Source organism: Selaginella moellendorffii, unplaced genomic scaffold (genome assembly GCF_000143415.4).
Source record: "Selaginella moellendorffii unplaced genomic scaffold, v1.0 SELMOscaffold_63, whole genome shotgun sequence".
Lineage (NCBI taxonomy): Eukaryota > Viridiplantae > Streptophyta > Lycopodiopsida > Selaginellales > Selaginellaceae > Selaginella > Selaginella moellendorffii.
In genome coordinates this window covers 805537-822521 of record NW_003314324.1, presented here as the reverse complement: position 1 = coordinate 822521, position 16985 = coordinate 805537, and the positions used below count along the sequence as shown (strand labels likewise).

Here is a 16985-nt window from a genome sequence, read left to right as displayed (position 1 = left end):
GGTCACTTTCCACGTCGGATAGATCTTTGTTTAACTTGGTCTTCGTTCCATCGCGCGCCCTATTTCATTTTGTGCGCGTGAAGCGTTTCTTCTTCCATTTTTCCTACGATCGGAGCCCTCAGCGAGCGATTTCCAGCAAGAATCTGCAAGACTTTCGTGTTTTTCGATTGATCTCGAAGCGGCATTCTGCGATTTTCAGCGAAGAGGAGCCGGTCGATCGAGGTAGGGTTTCCGGCGCCTTTCTTGCCCCGTCGCGCGGCCGGATTTGCGAAGAATCATGAGTCCAGGAAGCTTTCCAGGCGCAGAGGCGGCTCTTTCGTCCCCATCGAGGTTCAAGACGTGGAATCCGGGCTCCCAATCGCACGGGAGGGTTTGTAGAGGGTCGATTATCGTCAGCGGCCTCGCATTGTCTCACCCCAGGCGCTCCGACTCCATACGATTCCTCCGCAGAGGAAAATGGAGACGGTCTCCACTAAAATCGAGGCTCTACATCTTGGCCGAGAATCGAGTCTTCACACAGGATGGAGCTAATCCTGTTCCGGATCTAGACCAGCAGCGCCAGCACCAAGTCTACGTTCCAGCCGCGGGAATCCTTCCTCTCAATCTCGACGTAGAGAATTTTAAAGGCAATTCGTCCGACTTAACTTTCAAGGAAGCCAGGAAGGAGAGTCCCTTCGAGCAAGAAGCGTGGCGATTGCTCAGGGCCTCCATAGTGCAGTACCAAGGCTGTCCAGTGGGAACGATTGCCGCGAACGACCCCACTGACGCTTCGGCTCTAAACTACGATCAAGTTTTCATCCGCGATTTTGTTCCGTCGGGCATTGCGTTTCTACTGAAAGGAGAGCCAGCCATTGTTCGTAACTTTCTACTATGCACGCTAAGGTTACAGGTAAAGTTATTCCTTGTGTGTGATTATACTAAGTTTGCTCTATGAATGGTGGTAGAGCTGGGAAAAAACCGTTGATTTTTACAGTCCTGGGCAGGGTCTAATGCCTGCAAGTTTCAAGGTTCAATCGGTTGCCGCTGAAGAGGACACTTGCGAAGAGATCCTGGATCCAGACTTTGGAGAAGCTGCTATCGGAAGGGTTGCACCAGTAGACTCAGGTGCTTAACGTTTCTCTTTGTTGGATTCCAGTTTCATCTTCATTTGATATTCTCCAGGTCTGTGGTGGATAATTCTCCTCCGAGCTTACGGTAAATCCACGGGCGACTTGTCATTGCAGGAAAGAATGGACGTCCAAACCGGCATAAGGATGATTCTTAAGTTATGTCTCTCTGACGGGTTTGACATGTTCCCGACGTTGCTGGTCACGGATGGCTCGTGTATGATCGATCGTCGCATGGGCATCCACGGCCATCCTCTTGAAATACAGGTGCTTATAGTCATTTCGCTTCGAGAGAAAATACTAACCGTCTCTCGGAACACAGGCGCTTTTCTACTCGGCTCTTCAATGTGCGAAAGAGATGCTTATCCCAGACGAGAAGTCTCATCAATTGCTTACAGCGGTTAACTCGCGACTTAGCGCACTGTCGTTCCACATAAGGGAATACTATTGGCTCGACATAGCTAAGCTCAACGAGATCTATCGCTATAAAACCGAAGAGTACTCGCATGATGCTGTGAACAAGTTTAATATTTATCCCGAGCAAATCCCGGATTGGCTTGCGGACTGGATGCCCGATCATGGAGGGTACTTTATCGGCAATCTACAGCCGGCTCACATGGACTTTCGGTTCTTCTCACTGGGAAACTTGTGGGCGATAGTATCTTCCCTGGCAACACCACAGCAATCCAGCGGAATTCTCGATCTCATCCAAGACAGATGGAAGCACCTGGTCGGAAGCATGCCTCTCAAGATCTGCTTCCCGGCTTTTGAAAACGAGGAGTGGCGAATCATCACTGGCGGTGACCCCAAAAACACGTAAGCTTTTGTAAATTTTGTGTTGGAAGTCATAACTCTGTGAGTTTTTCCAGGGCATGGTCTTACCATAATGGAGGTTCCTGGCCTACACTCATCTGGCAGGCAAGAAATCATGAAAAGATGATCCATGGCAAAAAAAATTCTGACGCTGCCTTGTTACTCTTTGACAGTTTACACTAGCCTGCATAAAGATGGGAAGATCAGAAGTGGCGTACGAGGCTCTAGAAATCATGGAGAGGAGAATCTCCAGAGACCGCTGGCCCGAGTACTACGACAGCCGCACGGGGAAGTTTATAGGCAAGCAATCGAGACTCTTCCAGACATGGTCCATTGCTGGCTATCTGGTTGCCAAGCAGCTCCTGGCCAATCCCGAGGCAGCCACTTATCTTACGTGCGAAGAAGACCCTGGCTTGCTCGATGCTTTCAGCTGTCGAATCAGTTCCAAGCAGCCAAAGAAGGCCTAAAATGTCAGAGTGATGTGGTTTCACTCGACACAAAACAGGGGCTGCGGAGAGATTTTGTGACAACACGAAGTCTCCATGCTGTCCACAAGAGACGTTCTTGTCTCTGGTGAAATCTCAAAGGAGAAACATCAACAACTAACTTGTATAAAAATTTATTTTTGGTTTGCCGTTAAAGCAAAGTTGTTTGTTGCTATAGCCATAGATTAATTTAGTCGTCGTGCCGTCGGATGACGATCGTGCGGTTCCTGACGATTCTAGGGCACCACTAAAACTCATGATATTATTCCAACTTAATTTTCAATATAGGGTTTTCAGCTAGCAGAATGGACGTGGAATTGGCTAAGGTGGAGGCTCAAATCGGGCTTCTTGAGTCGCAGATCCAAACGGTTGGGGAATCTTTTCTCTCTGCCCTTCAGAGTGGCAATCAATCTCTGGCGGAATATTGGCGGAAGGAGGAAGAGCAGCTGCGGAAGATAAAAGGGCGGAAGGAGGAAGAACTGCTGCGGAAGGAGAAAGAACTGCTGCGTGAGGAAAAACTCCTCCTCCTCAAATCTAATGGTAAGTCATTCTTTGTGTGTTTATCGATTTGGCTGTGTGCTTCCATGTTGCTTTCGGCCATGTTTGCCTAAGGTAGCTTCACTTCGCGTTTATTTTGAGTTGCTGGATGTGTATGCCTTCGGTTTCTTTTGGAGATCGTCTCTGCGTATTTGCCTCAACAGTATCTTGCCTGGCTCTTTGGGATCGTGGCTTATGAAATCTGATGTCTTTTATCCATGTCTTGTAGCGAGGTAAGATGCTATCGCTTGATCTTTTGTCTGACTGCATCGTTTGCCCTTCCTTCTAAACACGACTTTTTGTAATTTTGCAGCGGCGAGAAGAGAGCCCATTACCAAAGGTACTGAACGCCTGCTCGTCCTTTATCGATAGCGTTTGGTTTGTTTTGCAGGGGTTGTGGAAGCTATACTACACAAGTGTTGGGATCAACTCTCGGGCACTATTTCCAGCATGACCCCTGAACACGCGTTCAAAAAAAAGTTCCCGCTCACCAAGGTTCCAATTTGCCAGATACAGGTTTCGGGACGTTGGCAACCGAGTCTTTTGTGGCATGATCTGGAGCAGCCTCTTGGTTCTGGAGAGATTCTTTCATTGATGAAAACATCCAAGCCCGCTCATTTGATTCTATTCGACATCGCTGGATCCGGAAAGACGCGCTGCTTATACGAGATTGCGGCGCAGAAGAAGTGTCTTTACTTCTCCGGCGTGCGTTCCGGTTCGCCTACTGCCGATGGCTCCCGGGACCTGTTGGTTGTGTCCGAGACACTGCAGAGGCTGTATCCAACAGGTCCGATTCCCGTCTCATCCCTCACGACCTGTTTGAAGGCGGTGCTCCTGTCAAGGCTTTTCCTTCACCGAAAATTGGACGACCTCCTCAAGCCAGTCAGCAATTTGACATTTCTTTTCAACCAGGTTATGCACCGGCAGCTCAAATATGTTCAGGCAGACCCTTGGGCCTATTTAACTGGGTGCATCTTGACGCTGGCGGAGTCAGTAGATGATCTTCGTGATTTGAACTCTGCGTTGAACTGGATGCTCTATCCGTACGCCCGGGACTGGCTGGTTATTTTGGACGAGTGCCAGGAGGTGAACACATATCTGAAAGACAGGTTCATGTTAGGGGATGGGAAGGCGAGATCAATGCTTGATATGTTTGTTGTCGCTCTACGGGGTGCTGGCTTCAATAACACAGTAATCTTTGCTGGGACTGGGAGATCACTGTTTCATCGGACCACTCACATCTCGGGGGTATATTGTATGCGTTCCTGAGTTTCATGGCTAATGTTCGTGTCCACAGACTCGTGTGAGCCTCATGTGGTATACATCCTTTGGCGAGTTTCGGGATGGTGAGTCCCTGGAGCAATATGCTAGCAATGTACTGGAGGATTGCAGCGTCATAGACTTTGAGAGGCTCGGGGTGCTGTACAGAGGAAGATATCGGACGTTTGTTACTGCTCTTGAGCACTATATCCTTTCTAACCCGCCTCCAAACGCAGCTACGGGGTTTTTCTTGGATTATGCCAAAAAGACAACATCCACGAGGTACGTGAAATGTCGCCAAGCGGCAGAGCTTCTTGACTGATGACTGGAATGCCACAGGGGTGCATCAGCAAGCAATGAGATCAGTCCTGGAGATATGAACAGGACCATGCTCGATGATGTCTACCGATTTTTTTCAGCAGTCCCGAGCGATGAATTGGCGGCAGCGAAAGCTTTAGTTCAATCAGTTGTTGCGAACCACTTCTTTGGTACAGGAAAGGTGGTCGTGCTGAATCCAACGTTATCACTGGTGGAGTCTGGACTTGGGAGAGTTTGTTATAAACGACACGGGCTGATGAAGTGGGTGTATCAAGATCAAGACGGAATTATTGGGCATGCTGATGCAAGCGAAGGATGCCAAGCTGTAGAGATTTTCGAGCCGCTTGTTTGTCGTGCCCTGTGGCACTATTTTCAGGAGAATTCCTCCTTGAAACAGATCCAACAGCATCATTTTCTGGAGAAGGCCGAATTAAGTGCCAGTGCTACTAGGGAGGTTTATGAAACTGCCATTGCACAGATGCTTGGGGAGCATTTAGACGGGAAGCGTCTGGCTGATCTTTTCTCATCGTGGAACACAGAACCGATTCCTGCTATCTACAACAACACTGCAATTCTTGCCAGGCCTAAGGTTGATCACCTGAGCCTCGTTGGGACCGAGACGGAGGACTTCCGTTTAATCGATTGGATAAACAGCGTGACTAGCGGTAAAGACGACTTTTTTACTTTCTTTTCGACGGGCAGGAATAAGACTTGCGGCCCAGACATATGGTGGTTTCTGACAGTTTCGCAATATGCACAACCTGAGCAGGCAGACAAGCTTCAATGCGCTGGAGAACCAAGTAGTGGGGAGCAGGCAGATGATCGTGAGTCAGTGACAACTTTCATCATATGTGCAGCTCAAATGAAGACTCTCCAGAAAATGGCAAGGGGTGACTGTCGGAATTCGTTGGATCTTAACAAGCTATTTTTGCACAAGAAGGGTGGCAAAGGATATAAAAATGTTGTGAAGAGGGAAAAGGATGACGAAGCTGCAAGGCGAGTGAGGGAACTTGCAAACTATGGGTGCCTAAAACTTGTGGTCGCAACGGATTTTGTAGATTTGACGAAGTTTCAGCCAAAGGTTAAACAACGTCCAGCAAAGTTAAGGAAATTAAACACTGCAGGCTGTCAACAAGAATGTGTTCCAGCGTTGCTCGGAGTTATTGATAATACAAACATTTGCATGTTTGTTGAGCGATGGTTGATTGAGAGTGTTAAGATTTGTGAGGATTCTCCTGAATAGAATCTTAGAACTTTAAAAAAGTCTATGCTGGTCTGAAAATGTGGATGTAGAAACTGGAGCTGGTGTTCTGGACCCATCCAGTACCACTAGCCAATGCCAGTAAGCTGCTCTCTCACAAGATGTCCACTTCAATGAGACTTCATCACGTCCTCATTTAGTGGGAGAAAATCCTTTGCCGGTCAGTGACGACCTTGTTCTGGTCCTCCAGCAAGAGGGAGTATGAGGGATTCCAGCAAGCAATCCCTGATGGATGCGGACCAAAGAATGATGCTGAAATAATGGCAGTCAACACGATATCCACAGGATATCCAAGAGATGGGATGGTGGACAAGATTACGAGTGTTCCACTACAAAGCTGTATTCAAGCCACAAGTGGCACCCATGGTTAGTGAGAAGACTGGTGTGGAGCACACAATCAAAGCTGATTTCAGTTGATAGAGGAACATGATACTATGGTGGCAGAGCTTTTTGAGTAGAACCTCATCAAACTTAGTAGCAGTCCATTCTCCGCTCTTGTGTTGTTGTGGTACATAGTGTTTATGCTTGGACTACCAGGCTTTGAACAAAGCCATCATGAAGAAAAAATTTCTAATTCTCTGGGTTGATGAACTTTTGGACAAGTTTGGTGGAGCAGGATTTTTCTTTAAGATTGATCTCAACTGATTGGAAAAAAGAAAAGCATTTTGATTCATAAATCTTTTCTCTTTATATTTAAACTTTATAAATGGCCTCTCAAGTCATTTTCTTTAGTTACTTGCATCATGACTCTCCTATTTTATGTGGGCATATAGGACATCGATGTATGATTAAAAAGTTGTATAGATCTTTTTATTAGTCGGAGAGGTGATATAATGTTATTTGGTATATACATAATTGTGTTTGGTGCTAAGCTCATAATATTCTTCTTCATACAATAATTGAAGTTAATTATAATTTCCTGATTTGATGGGGGCTTTTTCCATAGTTGACTATTAGTAATAAGTATATCATTATTGCCTCTAACTACTTAACTCATTAAGTGAAAGTCAAGGCTCTTGTTAGTGTGTTAATGATGGATATTAGGTACTTCCTCCTCAATTGAATGATGTTTCAATAATCCTATCTAGAGTAGATTCTCTTGGATAATGATTTCACATTTATGGCTAGGTATTTAATTTGTATGAATTATTGATGATGTTGTTCGGTTTAAACAATGGTATAGAGACATTAAAACATGAAATACCATATTAGGAACATCTTCCTCAGCTATCAACACTTGCCAATACCTAAAAGTAAAATCTAATTTGATGAACTAATGACTTTTCCTCATATGATTCTAGAGATTAGTAGTATGAGAAAGAAGGTAGACATTTAGAATAATCACTTTGTTTAATGAATAATAGTCAATATAAAAGCAAATACTCCCATCAGGGTTTATCACAAATTAAGGTTCACATACCCAAAGACTCCAAAGCTTTTGGATAACACTTTTCTTTAACATTTTCTTAACGTTCATACGTAAAATCTTGATATCTTTTTGTGACTGACGCCCAAATAAGAATTTTGATTAGACAAGCATCCTCAGTTGGAATAGGATGATGTATTGAAATCTTGGCCTTAGATGACAAGTTAAAGTCAAAGAAATTAACATACTCTTCCTTGAGTCAGTCCACCATAGCAACATAAAAACTAACAAAGGGATTTGGAAAGGGAAAAATGAAAACATAGTAGAAAGTAATAAAGAAACAAAAATGATGAAAGTAGAGGTAAAAACAAAAGGAGGAAGGAAAACAAAAATGAAAAAAATACACAAGATATAGGAAGTATAATATAAAGAGAGAAGTCTCAAAGTCACATTTAGCATGATTATGCTGCAACTAATTCATATTAAAGATGAGGTTAAAAGCTTGACTCAACACTAGTCATAATAGTTGCATGATGCAATTATAAATGGCAATGTGTGATAACAAGTCGAGAAATAGAAGATAAACTCAAGTTAATATTAACCAATATAGAGAGAATAATAAGAAACCTCATGTTACAAAAATGAATTTAGAAAGTAAACACTGAATGAACTGGTGCCAAATGTGGTACTCATGAAAGAAGGATGAGCTCAAAAAAGGGTATTAATATTAGCTATAGAACTCCCCGAGTAATGAACAACCTCAAATCAAATAATTAAGTTCTTCCACTTAATAATAAAGTAACTATGGTATGATCACCTTCTAATAATATAAATATGCATAAAACTTCTTAAAGCCTTAAACTACTGATAAATATTTATTTGTTATGGAATAATTCACCTTTGCTGATTATATTGTACAATTGATATATGCAATAGGATGGCATTGACTAGGCACACTTAACATTTCATTTTACGCATGAATACTTTTAATATCAGTCTTAAAGGTGTGTTGATACAAGAGAGCTTGAGTGTGTTAGGATATACTAAAACTGAAAAAGATATCAACAACACTTTGAGATCTATAAATGCTTATTAGACTAAATGAAAGAAGATGATAACTTCAACAATATTGGCAATGGTGTAGTATGATCAAAAAAATAATCAACAAAACAATCGAGATATTGCACCCTTCCTAAGAGGTGTTATATATAATTCACACACTTTAGAATAAAGAACTTTAGGACAGCTATAAATTTGTTATGATCAACTTACAAACTTTCATGAGAAATACGGTACCCAAAATAAGTTATGTCCTGGACTTAAACACACATTTCAACCATTTCAACTTTAAATTAACTTCTCGTAATTGATTTAACACTTTACTAACATCACAAATATGCTTCACCCATGTCTTCTCTAAATGGATCAAGATATCATTGATAAAATCAATAGTTATCTTTGGTATACATAAAGAACTTTGTCTAGCATCTGCTAAAAAGTCACTAAAATATACTTTCACGAGTGTTTATCATCTATAGACAAATGGCTTGAAGAGATGATTTATTCGAACCTTTAAAGGGATAATTGCAAAGTATGTGAACTTTTAGCATTTGGATTAGGATGATTATTTATCATTTATTTAGTACATATGTGTCATAGGGGTATAAAATTCTATTGGTGCTTCATTATATAAACTCTTAAATAGTTATAATTCAATACTACCCATAAAGTTGAGTTTACTTTCATAATTACTATAGACAATTGATATGAGGTCATAGAATATGTATTTAATAAACATTCTTCCACTTGTCCGAGTGGAATCTACTAAACACTTGGGCCATGTATAGGTGGGACAACAATGGTGTTATAACACCTATCATCATCCATTTGTAAAGTACAAAGTGGATAACTTGGTATTAGTTTGTTTTCCCAATTTTATAATATGTGGTTTATTTATAAAGTGTAAACTCTTGTTTAAACTTCTTAAAAGATTATTCAACCTAATACTATTCAAACCCAAGGACATTTAACTCTAAGTATGCTAAAACTCTTAACCGATTGGAAAAAAAAATGCACTTTTATTCATAATCCTTTTCTCTCAATATTTTAACTTTATAGATTGTTTCTTAAGTTGTTTTTTTTTTATTGTTTATATAAGGCTCTTTGCTCAGTGGAAAGGACCATATCAAATGTTGTGGTAAGTTAAATTGCAAGTTTATAAAATTTGGTATAACATTCAATAGATTAATTTGCACATTTTTGTATTTCATTTCCATATTTAATGCACTCACAAGGTATATTAGCATCTTGTAATATAATTAGAAAAATATAGTTTCTTTTATTTAATTTCCAAATATTTGAGCAATAATATATTATACGTAACAACTATGAAATATAAAAATATATAGTATAAATTGGACATTAATATCCAAGTGCCTCTCACAGTAAGTAAATGTAAGTGAATCTAATATCACTCCCAACTTCTAATATTTAAAAGTACATATATATATATACCTATTATAATGTAAAACCTACTATTTCACATATATTTTATGATTAATAAAACTAAAGGCACATATAAGTTAGAAACTTAAATTAGCATTAACTTTGTTATTTATCTAAGAATTTTCAAGCTTTAGTTCTTGGGTCCACCTGTAAAACCCTAAAAACTGCTTTTAATATACAAAAGAATATTCTAAGACAGTATATTCTGTCAGCAACAAGAACAGGAAAAAAAAAAGAAAAAGGCGGCCGGTGTGGAAGTGATGATGGCGGCGGCGCGCAACGCGGATCAGGATTGATTGGGTCCATCATTTGGTCTGCGCAAATCACAATCCTTGCCTGCTGTGCCACCCGCCCAATTGGAATCCATGGGATCTTTCCGAGGCCATGCAGTCCCAGGCACGCTCTTCCTAGTCGTGGGCATCTGGCACACCCTCAATTCCCTCCTCAAGTACGTTTCCAACCCAAAGGGCTTCCAGGGCCGCGTCTGGCACGCCCTCCCCAGGGTCACAGGCTCCCTCCGCTTCCTCGAGCTCTACATCATCACCCTCGGCGCCCTCCTCGACCTCTGCATCGAGTTCTTCTACTCCCCCCACTTCCAGTACTTCGTCGATGGAGCCCTCAACGCCAAGCACCTCAACAATTTCGAGCACTCGGCAATGCTCCTCATGTTCTTCGTGCTCGGCGCCGTCGCGCTCTTCATCGAAGCTGCCGGGTACGTATCTCCTTTTTCGACACGATTCATCCAATCAGCAGCTAGTCAAAAAGATTAAAAGCCGTATCGAGAAAGACGAGTTCACTTACCTCGAGAGCGTTTTGCTTGCGCAGGGTGCTCCATCTTCCACCGGGAGCTCTCAACATCATCGCCGGCATGGCCTTCACCGCCGAGTTCCTGCTCTTCTACTTCCACTCCACCACGCACGCCGGCCTGGAAGGACGATACCATCAGCTCCTCGTCTACCTCATCGGCCTCTGCATCCTCTTCTCGTGTCTCGGGGCAGCCTTCCCTCAGAGCTTCGTCGTCGACTTAGCCAGCGGCATCTCCATCACTCTCCAGGGACTCTGGTTCTACGTCGTCGCCATGGCACTCTATGGATCCTGGGTACCACTGGGCTGCAAAGGCTCCGAAACTGGTATCAAGTGTGATGCCCCCGCCTATGAAACCCGCGGCCAGTCACTTGCAAACCTCCAGTTCAACTTCCTCATCGTCTCGGTTCTCGGTGCTGTCACCGTGCTATATGCGGTCGCTGCTCACTTCAAAGGCCACCCGGATGTGTTCTATGTTGACGAGTTCGATGCCAAGGCTGCAGCCGCTTCTACATAGAGAGATAGAACCCGATAATGCGGCGCCGAAAAAAGTTTTGTTGATTAGAAGTAGTTCCTGTCTTGTAGTATCTCAGACCCACACGGTCTCCAAAAAAACTCCGTCAAAATGTAGTCTCGACAAATCCCCTTACCTCCTAAAGCTTTCGGTAGAAGAGAACATACGCCTGCTTGTTCAAGACCATGTCCACGCTCACCTTGTCAACCATCCGGTCGTCGAATCGGAGCCACGAATCGCCGTACTTCGCATCGGCTGTGTAGTGCCCGCTTGTCACGTCTTTGCCGTGGTGCATTATGCTTGCTATCAACTCGTACCTCGAAGTGGCCTGCATTGCGTAAAACAAATGTAAGGTAACATAAAAGTGCATCCTGACAACTAGTATAACCTCGTTGCCTGGAGACAAGAGCTCTTTGCCGACCGTAAGCTGCTCGGAGAAATCGATAGCTCTGGAAACCTTACGCGTTCCACTGTTCCCATAGCCAAAGCGCAGCAGCTGCAGGATGAGTACCTTCGGCAGCGATACCACCTTGGTGCCTCTGCTAGAGTCCTGGAATGCAAAATATAAAAGGAGTCGGTACCTTCCCACACCTTCCCTGGTGAGAACTTGACAAACCTTCAAAGCGTCCTCCACGGAATGAACTGTTCCTGAACTGATATCCAGCGTCAACACGTAGAACGGTTCGACCTGTATACTGGCCTTGCTACCTGCCTAAAAGCTATCAGCGATCTTAACTTAGATTATATGCAACGAACCTTTTGGCTTGACATTGTTGTACAACTGTCCACAAAAAATGTCGGTGAGAGGCGACCAAATGCGACTGCATGTCCGGACTCGAGCAGTTCGATTTTTCGGACCCACTGTCTCCCACTCGTCGTCAACAGCAACACCCACCTCGGAAACAGTTCGACCATCCAGTTTAAGAAGCTCCTCGTGAATTTGATTCAACAGGAAGCAGAGGAACTCTGGCGCATCCTCCTGCCTACAATACGGACGTCAATTCTGCTAAGCCAAGCAATTGCTGAAAACCAACCTCCTTGGCTCGTTTGGACGGAACGCTGCAAGGCACGGATCGAACATTGACGGTACCAACGCTACTCCGGTTTGAACATCCTTGTTTGCAGATTCTCCTTTTCGGTAGTACAAGTCGGATCTAGTCTCGGATGAAGGGCCCTTCTCGAACTCGCTGATCAAACTGACAAAGCCATGCAGAGCCGGAAAACTTTCCTGAAACGTAAAACATCATATCACGAGCTAAAAGGAAGGTGAATTAACTGACCGGAGAAGGTGTTTTCCCTTTTAGCGTCAGCACCAACTGCAAGAAAGGTGGACAGGACAACAGCGCCTGGAGCGTCGAATTCAGGTAGCAAGAGTTGCCGGTGTTCACGAGCCCCCGTGGCGTGATAGCTGCTGGTTGCACCAGCGACGCCCATGACTTTGCGACTGTCTTCGAGGCGCCAGGATCACGCTCGCGTTGTCTCTCGGGGTTCAGGGACGTACGCTCCAACTGGCTGGCGACGTTCCTGATAGGAGTTACTGCGATAACCTTCGGCGATTGCGGCTGTGGTGGTGGCGCAATATGCTTTACACCGTTGGAAGGCTTTGTTGGCCCCGCGTTCGTCTTTGTTGTGTTCACCGGTGCCTTCTTCTCAGGAGATACGTTCTTAACCACTGGCTTCGAAGCGGACTTGGACTCTTGAAACGACAGCGCCTCATCTTCACTGAAAGATCCAAACAAGATCACCTGAAACGATAAAAAGAACACTGTCAAGCAAGAAAAACTCGCGATAAGAAGATTTCCGGGCATGGAGACTGGATAAAGCGGGAATTCATCCGAGGCAGAGAAAGTAAATGAATTTTGAGAGAAGATCCGAGAAATATTTACCAGGCCACCAAGCTAATGGATTTCGAGACAAGAGAGAAGTATCTACAGCACAGACTCGTCAATCATCCAGGCGCACGAACGAAAGAAGCGATCAAACAAGCACGGAAACCTCTCGATGCAACGAAATTTCGATCGGAATCGAGAATGCGGCATCGCAATCCATCGGGAAAGAGCGCACCTTATCCATCATGTCTTGCGCGGCGCCATGAAAACTCCAGAATCCGCGAGCCGATGCCGACCTAGAATCCCCGGGGCGAGAGCGCGCTTGAGCTGTAAGGACGCTATCCGGCAGCAGCAAAGAGACGCCGGCTTCCGCCCTAGAAAACGAGCACACACAATGTATGACTGCCAAGGGTTTAGGTTTTCTCACCTCGAATAAAAGGATTAAAAACTCGCCCTGGAATATACGGGGAAACAAGGAATATTCACTGCTGTGGCTTTTAGGGCTTGCTTTAGCCAAGGAAAGTCGTGCTAACTACTTCTAGTCCATGTGAGTTTACCACCAGAGCATTAAAGAGCCTTGCAAGAATTCGCGCTCCCGGTGACTGGGAATGAAAGAAAGAATCTTTTCCCACGACGTGAGGGGCGAGAATGACGGCCGTGCGCGGCCCAAAGCGTTTGAGGCCCACCGACGTCGGCCATATACGGCATTCCACGAGGGGAATGCCCTAACGGTCGGCGGAGGCGCGTTCGATCGTGCCTACGTGTACACTCCGGATGCCGTTGGAGCAGCCAGGTGGACGTTACGACGCGGAAGATGCGCCAAGAAGGAACTTCCCCCACGTTACCATCAATGGGATGTTCTCCATGATTATCGTTTTAGGGCGCTCGATCATTCCAAAACGAAGCGATCTAGCTGCCAAATTTTTGTCCCAGCTTTGTCATCGCAGAAAAATCAATCGCTATCGCCCGGATCTTTCAAAGAATGCATGCCAAACTAAAAGTCCAGCTTCACGGGCATCCAATTCTCGTCTTGTTCATTGGTGGGTCTGCTCTCCTTCTTTTGACACATATATGAGCTGATCCATCAATCCATCTAATCGCAAATGGGCGCACTGGGAAATCCTGGCAGCAATGCCGATATCACGCAAAGCTTGCTGTGGGATCACAAATCCAGCGCGAATTCCAATTCCAATCCCAATTCCAGCGCTGCCAAGACCCGGATCGTCAAGGGATTGAAGCTCACGGCGGGTCTCACGCTCCTTCAATTCATCTTCGCAATGTATGCTACATTTCTTCTCTATTTCATGAGCCCCAATGTGGATGTCAGTCACACGCCATGGACGTCTAGAATCGCCATCGCGCAGCAGTGGAAGCACATTCTCTGGCCGACAGGTAGCCATTCACAGGGGATTTTCAAGAACCCTAATTCTCCGCTATCAAAACAGGGCACCTGCCAGATCGAGGACCTTGCCTTCCCCCAGAAGAAATCTAACAACACACGCATGATCCAGCTCAAGACGGAGCTTTTCCAGGAGATCACGGCCTTTCAGCAGCGAAATTCCGGCAGCGAGACACTCCAGGAGCTGCTGGATCTTCCATCATCGAGCTCCAATTCCACCAGGATCACCGTCGTGCTCAATCACTTCAAGCGAAGAACACTCTGTGCCCAGCTGGACGCTCTCCTCGGTCAATCCCTGCCCCCTCAATCCATCTGGGTGCTCGCATTCGCCAGCCCCAATCACGACGCCCTCAGCCGGATCGTCGACGCCTACAACGATTCGCGCATCCAATTCGTCTCCTCCACCTTCGATTTCAAGTACTATGGCCGATTCCAGGTCGCGCTCCAGGCCGATTCGTGCGATTTCGTCTACTTCCTCGACGACGACATGATCCCGGGCAGGAGAATGCTGGAAATCCTCTCGCACGTCGCGGGGACTGAGAAGTACGGCAACTCAGTTCTTGGAAGCATTGGCCGGATCCTCCCATTCCGCCAGAAGGATTTCTCCTTCCCGAGCTATCGCAAATTCGGATCAAAGGAAGCTGGGATCTATCTCCCGGATCCAGCGTACGGCATCGTGATCGAGAGGATCGTTCAAGTAGATTTCCTCTCAAGCTCGTGGTTCCTGTCCGCCGAGAATGTCAAAGCTCTCTTCATCGAGACGCCATTCACATTCGCAACAGGGGAAGATCTCCATCTCAGGTGCGAATCTTTTAGAATCTTTTCGAATTTATAAACTTTCTTTTACGCGCTCTTTTTAATGTTCCAGCTATCAGATGCAAAAGTATAGGGACGCCGGCTCATACGTGCTCCCAGTTGATCCGACGGACCCGGCGACGTGGGGGGACAAGGAGCACCGTCTGGCATACGTATCCGAGACGACTGTCATACACAAGGATATCGTCGAAATACGGGACGATCAATGGTGGCGGGCGCTCTCTCGCGGCTACGTGACACAATGGTCGAGGATGAATCCCCAGCAGAGTGACGTCATCTTCTACGCGCACACTCTGGACCAGGTCACTGACTTGGCACCACTCATCGCGCGGTTTCGTGCCACGCCAGGGAAGAAGGCCTACGTGGCGGTCGCCGGTGGCGTGCACTGCCCGTGCAAGGAGGCCGCGCCACTGCTGGGCTTGCCCACGGAAGCATGCCACGAACGCCGGTTCAAGATCTTTGACCTGGAGATGGGCAGCATCGCCGCCACGTGGAAAGCGGGCGAGGGGGACCGTGGATTCTCGGGGCAGTTCCAGGAGATTTACGGCGCGATGAGAGGCCTGGTGAGGATACATTCCCCGGCAATAATCGTGACCGTCGCTGATTTGGAGCGTGGTGTGAGAGACGCCGTTGATCTTGCAGCGAAACGGGGCAATGCAACACTCGTGGAGCTGCCCAGACCGTCGATCCAGCATGCGTTGTGGATGGCCGATCTAAAACCCATTTCTCTCCAGCGTAAGTTATGATCCACTGCGTTTTGATAGATTTGTCAATCTTTGCTATGATTTTCCAGAATGGAACAAGATGACCATCGTGGTAAATATCATCACCCAGAACCGTGTTGGATCGCTCAATCGATTGCTCCAATCCCTCGCGTCGGCCCACTACTTGGGAGATAAAATCCACATGACATTCAACATGGATAGCAAAGTGGATGCTCCAACGCTAGAGCTCGTCCATGCATTCCAATGGCCACACGGGAGAAAAATCGTACGCCGTCGGATCATCCCAGGTGGCCTCATCAGGGCCGTGAGTGAGAGCTGGTATCCCGCCCACGACCACGAATACGGCCTCTTGCTGGAGGACGACATCGAGGTCTCTCCGTTCTACTACATGTGGCTCAAGTATGCACTACTTACGTACGTATATTCTACGACCGGGCCTACGGTTCCAATACCAGAGCTGGGCTCCATTGCTCTCTACACGCCAAGGCTGGTGGAAGTGGTCAAGGAGAGGCCAAAATGGAACGCTACGGACTACTTCAAGGCGCTCCACCCGAATACGCCGTATCTACACCAGCTCCCGTGTTCCTGGGGCGCTCTCTTCTTCCCAAAACACTGGAGGGAGTTCTACAAGTACATGGGCAGCCGCTATACGGAAGATGCCAAGGCGAATCCCGTACAGATTCCAAGATCCCGGACCAACGGCTGGCAAGCGTCATGGAAGAAGTTCCTCATTGATCTCATGTACCTCCGTGGCTACGTGAGCTTGTACCCAAACTTCCCCAACCAGACGAGCTTCTCGACCAATCACATGGAGCCAGGTGCACACATTGCGGCCGTTGATAACTCGCTAAGCCACAAGAGGGAGGACTTCACTGTGCCGTTGATGGAGGAGGACTTTTGGAAGATTCTTCCGGCACAGAGGATGCCACCACCTTCAAAGCTGCCGGTGATCAACCTCTTTAACCAGGCAGTGAGCATCAAAGGACTCAAGGCGGCTGGAGCAAAGCTGGAGCAGGATGTATTGCCTTGCAATGCGAGCCAGATTGTTTTGGTGGATCACATAACTGGCGATCCCACTAATTGTGCTAGATTTTAAAGAGCTATTTGTTTATTCGCTCATCAAACAGGGTACGCGTGCAGAATGTCAAAGAATCGCTAGACTGATTTTTACCATATTCGTTCTAAAGAATGGGGAGGAGGTGACTTTCGAAGGGGCGTGAGGTTTTACCCGCCACAGATTCATGTTC

The 16985-nt window shown here is 46.0% G+C and overlaps 4 protein-coding genes across 5 annotated transcripts; 3 read left to right on the top strand and 1 right to left on the bottom strand.

Annotated features, from left to right (window-relative positions):
• The first annotated feature begins 55 nt into the window (after positions 1-55).
• LOC9644965 (alkaline/neutral invertase A, mitochondrial) lies at positions 56-2579 on the top strand. The gene is made up of 6 exons (XM_024689790.1): positions 56-889; positions 945-1104; positions 1162-1373; positions 1429-1922; positions 1976-2024; positions 2093-2579. The coding sequence occupies exons 1-6, from the start codon at positions 278-280 to the stop codon at positions 2384-2386; spliced, it is 1821 nt and encodes a 606-aa protein (XP_024545558.1). The 5' UTR covers positions 56-277; the 3' UTR covers positions 2387-2579.
• Positions 2580-9741: 7162 nt separating this feature from the next.
• On the top strand, positions 9742-11104 carry LOC9644739 (transmembrane protein 45B). Its single transcript, XM_002984658.2, has 2 exons — positions 9742-10363; positions 10477-11104. Exons 1-2 carry the CDS (start codon positions 10017-10019, stop codon positions 10970-10972), a joined length of 843 nt encoding a protein of 280 aa, XP_002984704.1. The 5' UTR covers positions 9742-10016; the 3' UTR covers positions 10973-11104.
• On the bottom strand, positions 10991-13664 carry LOC9644964 (ubiquitin carboxyl-terminal hydrolase 24). Its single transcript, XM_024689709.1, has 8 exons — positions 13644-13664; positions 13034-13252; positions 12250-12714; positions 12004-12197; positions 11726-11952; positions 11586-11677; positions 11358-11519; positions 10991-11297 (listed from the first exon to the last, which is right to left on the bottom strand). Exons 1-8 carry the CDS (start codon positions 13662-13664, stop codon positions 11109-11111), a joined length of 1569 nt encoding a protein of 522 aa, XP_024545477.1. The 3' UTR covers positions 10991-11108.
• A 129-nt stretch (positions 13665-13793) lies between these two features.
• On the top strand, positions 13794-16888 carry LOC9644963. Of its 2 annotated transcripts, XM_024689839.1 has the most exons (4): positions 13794-14077; positions 14126-14998; positions 15066-15748; positions 15807-16888. In XM_024689839.1, exons 1-4 carry the CDS (start codon positions 13902-13904, stop codon positions 16832-16834), a joined length of 2760 nt encoding a protein of 919 aa, XP_024545607.1. In that variant the 5' UTR covers positions 13794-13901; the 3' UTR covers positions 16835-16888. The 2 variants fall into 2 exon arrangements, with proteins under 2 accessions (XP_024545607.1, XP_002984703.1); XM_002984657.2 differs by having other exon boundaries at positions 13794-14998.
• The last annotated feature ends 97 nt before the right edge of the window (positions 16889-16985 follow it).

Coding starts and splice junctions, on each gene's coding strand:
- LOC9644965 (XM_024689790.1), top strand. CDS start 278: ATGAGTCCAGGAAGCTTTCCAGGCGCAGAGGCGGCTCTTTCGTCCCCA. Junction 890..944: donor TATGCACGCTAAGGTTACAG/GTAAAGTTATTC, acceptor GAATGGTGGTAG/AGCTGGGAAAAAACCGTTGA. Junction 1,374..1,428: donor GCCATCCTCTTGAAATACAG/GTGCTTATAGTC, acceptor CTCGGAACACAG/GCGCTTTTCTACTCGGCTCT.
- LOC9644739 (XM_002984658.2), top strand. CDS start 10,017: ATGGGATCTTTCCGAGGCCATGCAGTCCCAGGCACGCTCTTCCTAGTC. Junction 10,364..10,476: donor CTCTTCATCGAAGCTGCCGG/GTACGTATCTCC, acceptor TTGCTTGCGCAG/GGTGCTCCATCTTCCACCGG.
- LOC9644964 (XM_024689709.1), bottom strand. CDS start 13,664: ATGGAGAACATCCCATTGATG. Junction 13,253..13,643: donor TGGAGAACATCCCATTGATG/GTAACGTGGGGG, acceptor CGTATATTCCAG/GGCGAGTTTTTAATCCTTTT. Junction 11,678..11,725: donor CAACAATGTCAAGCCAAAAG/GTTCGTTGCATA, acceptor GCTTTTAGGCAG/GTAGCAAGGCCAGTATACAG.
- LOC9644963 (XM_002984657.2), top strand. CDS start 13,902: ATGGGCGCACTGGGAAATCCTGGCAGCAATGCCGATATCACGCAAAGC. Junction 14,999..15,065: donor GGGGAAGATCTCCATCTCAG/GTGCGAATCTTT, acceptor TTAATGTTCCAG/CTATCAGATGCAAAAGTATA. Junction 15,749..15,806: donor AAAACCCATTTCTCTCCAGC/GTAAGTTATGAT, acceptor ATGATTTTCCAG/AATGGAACAAGATGACCATC.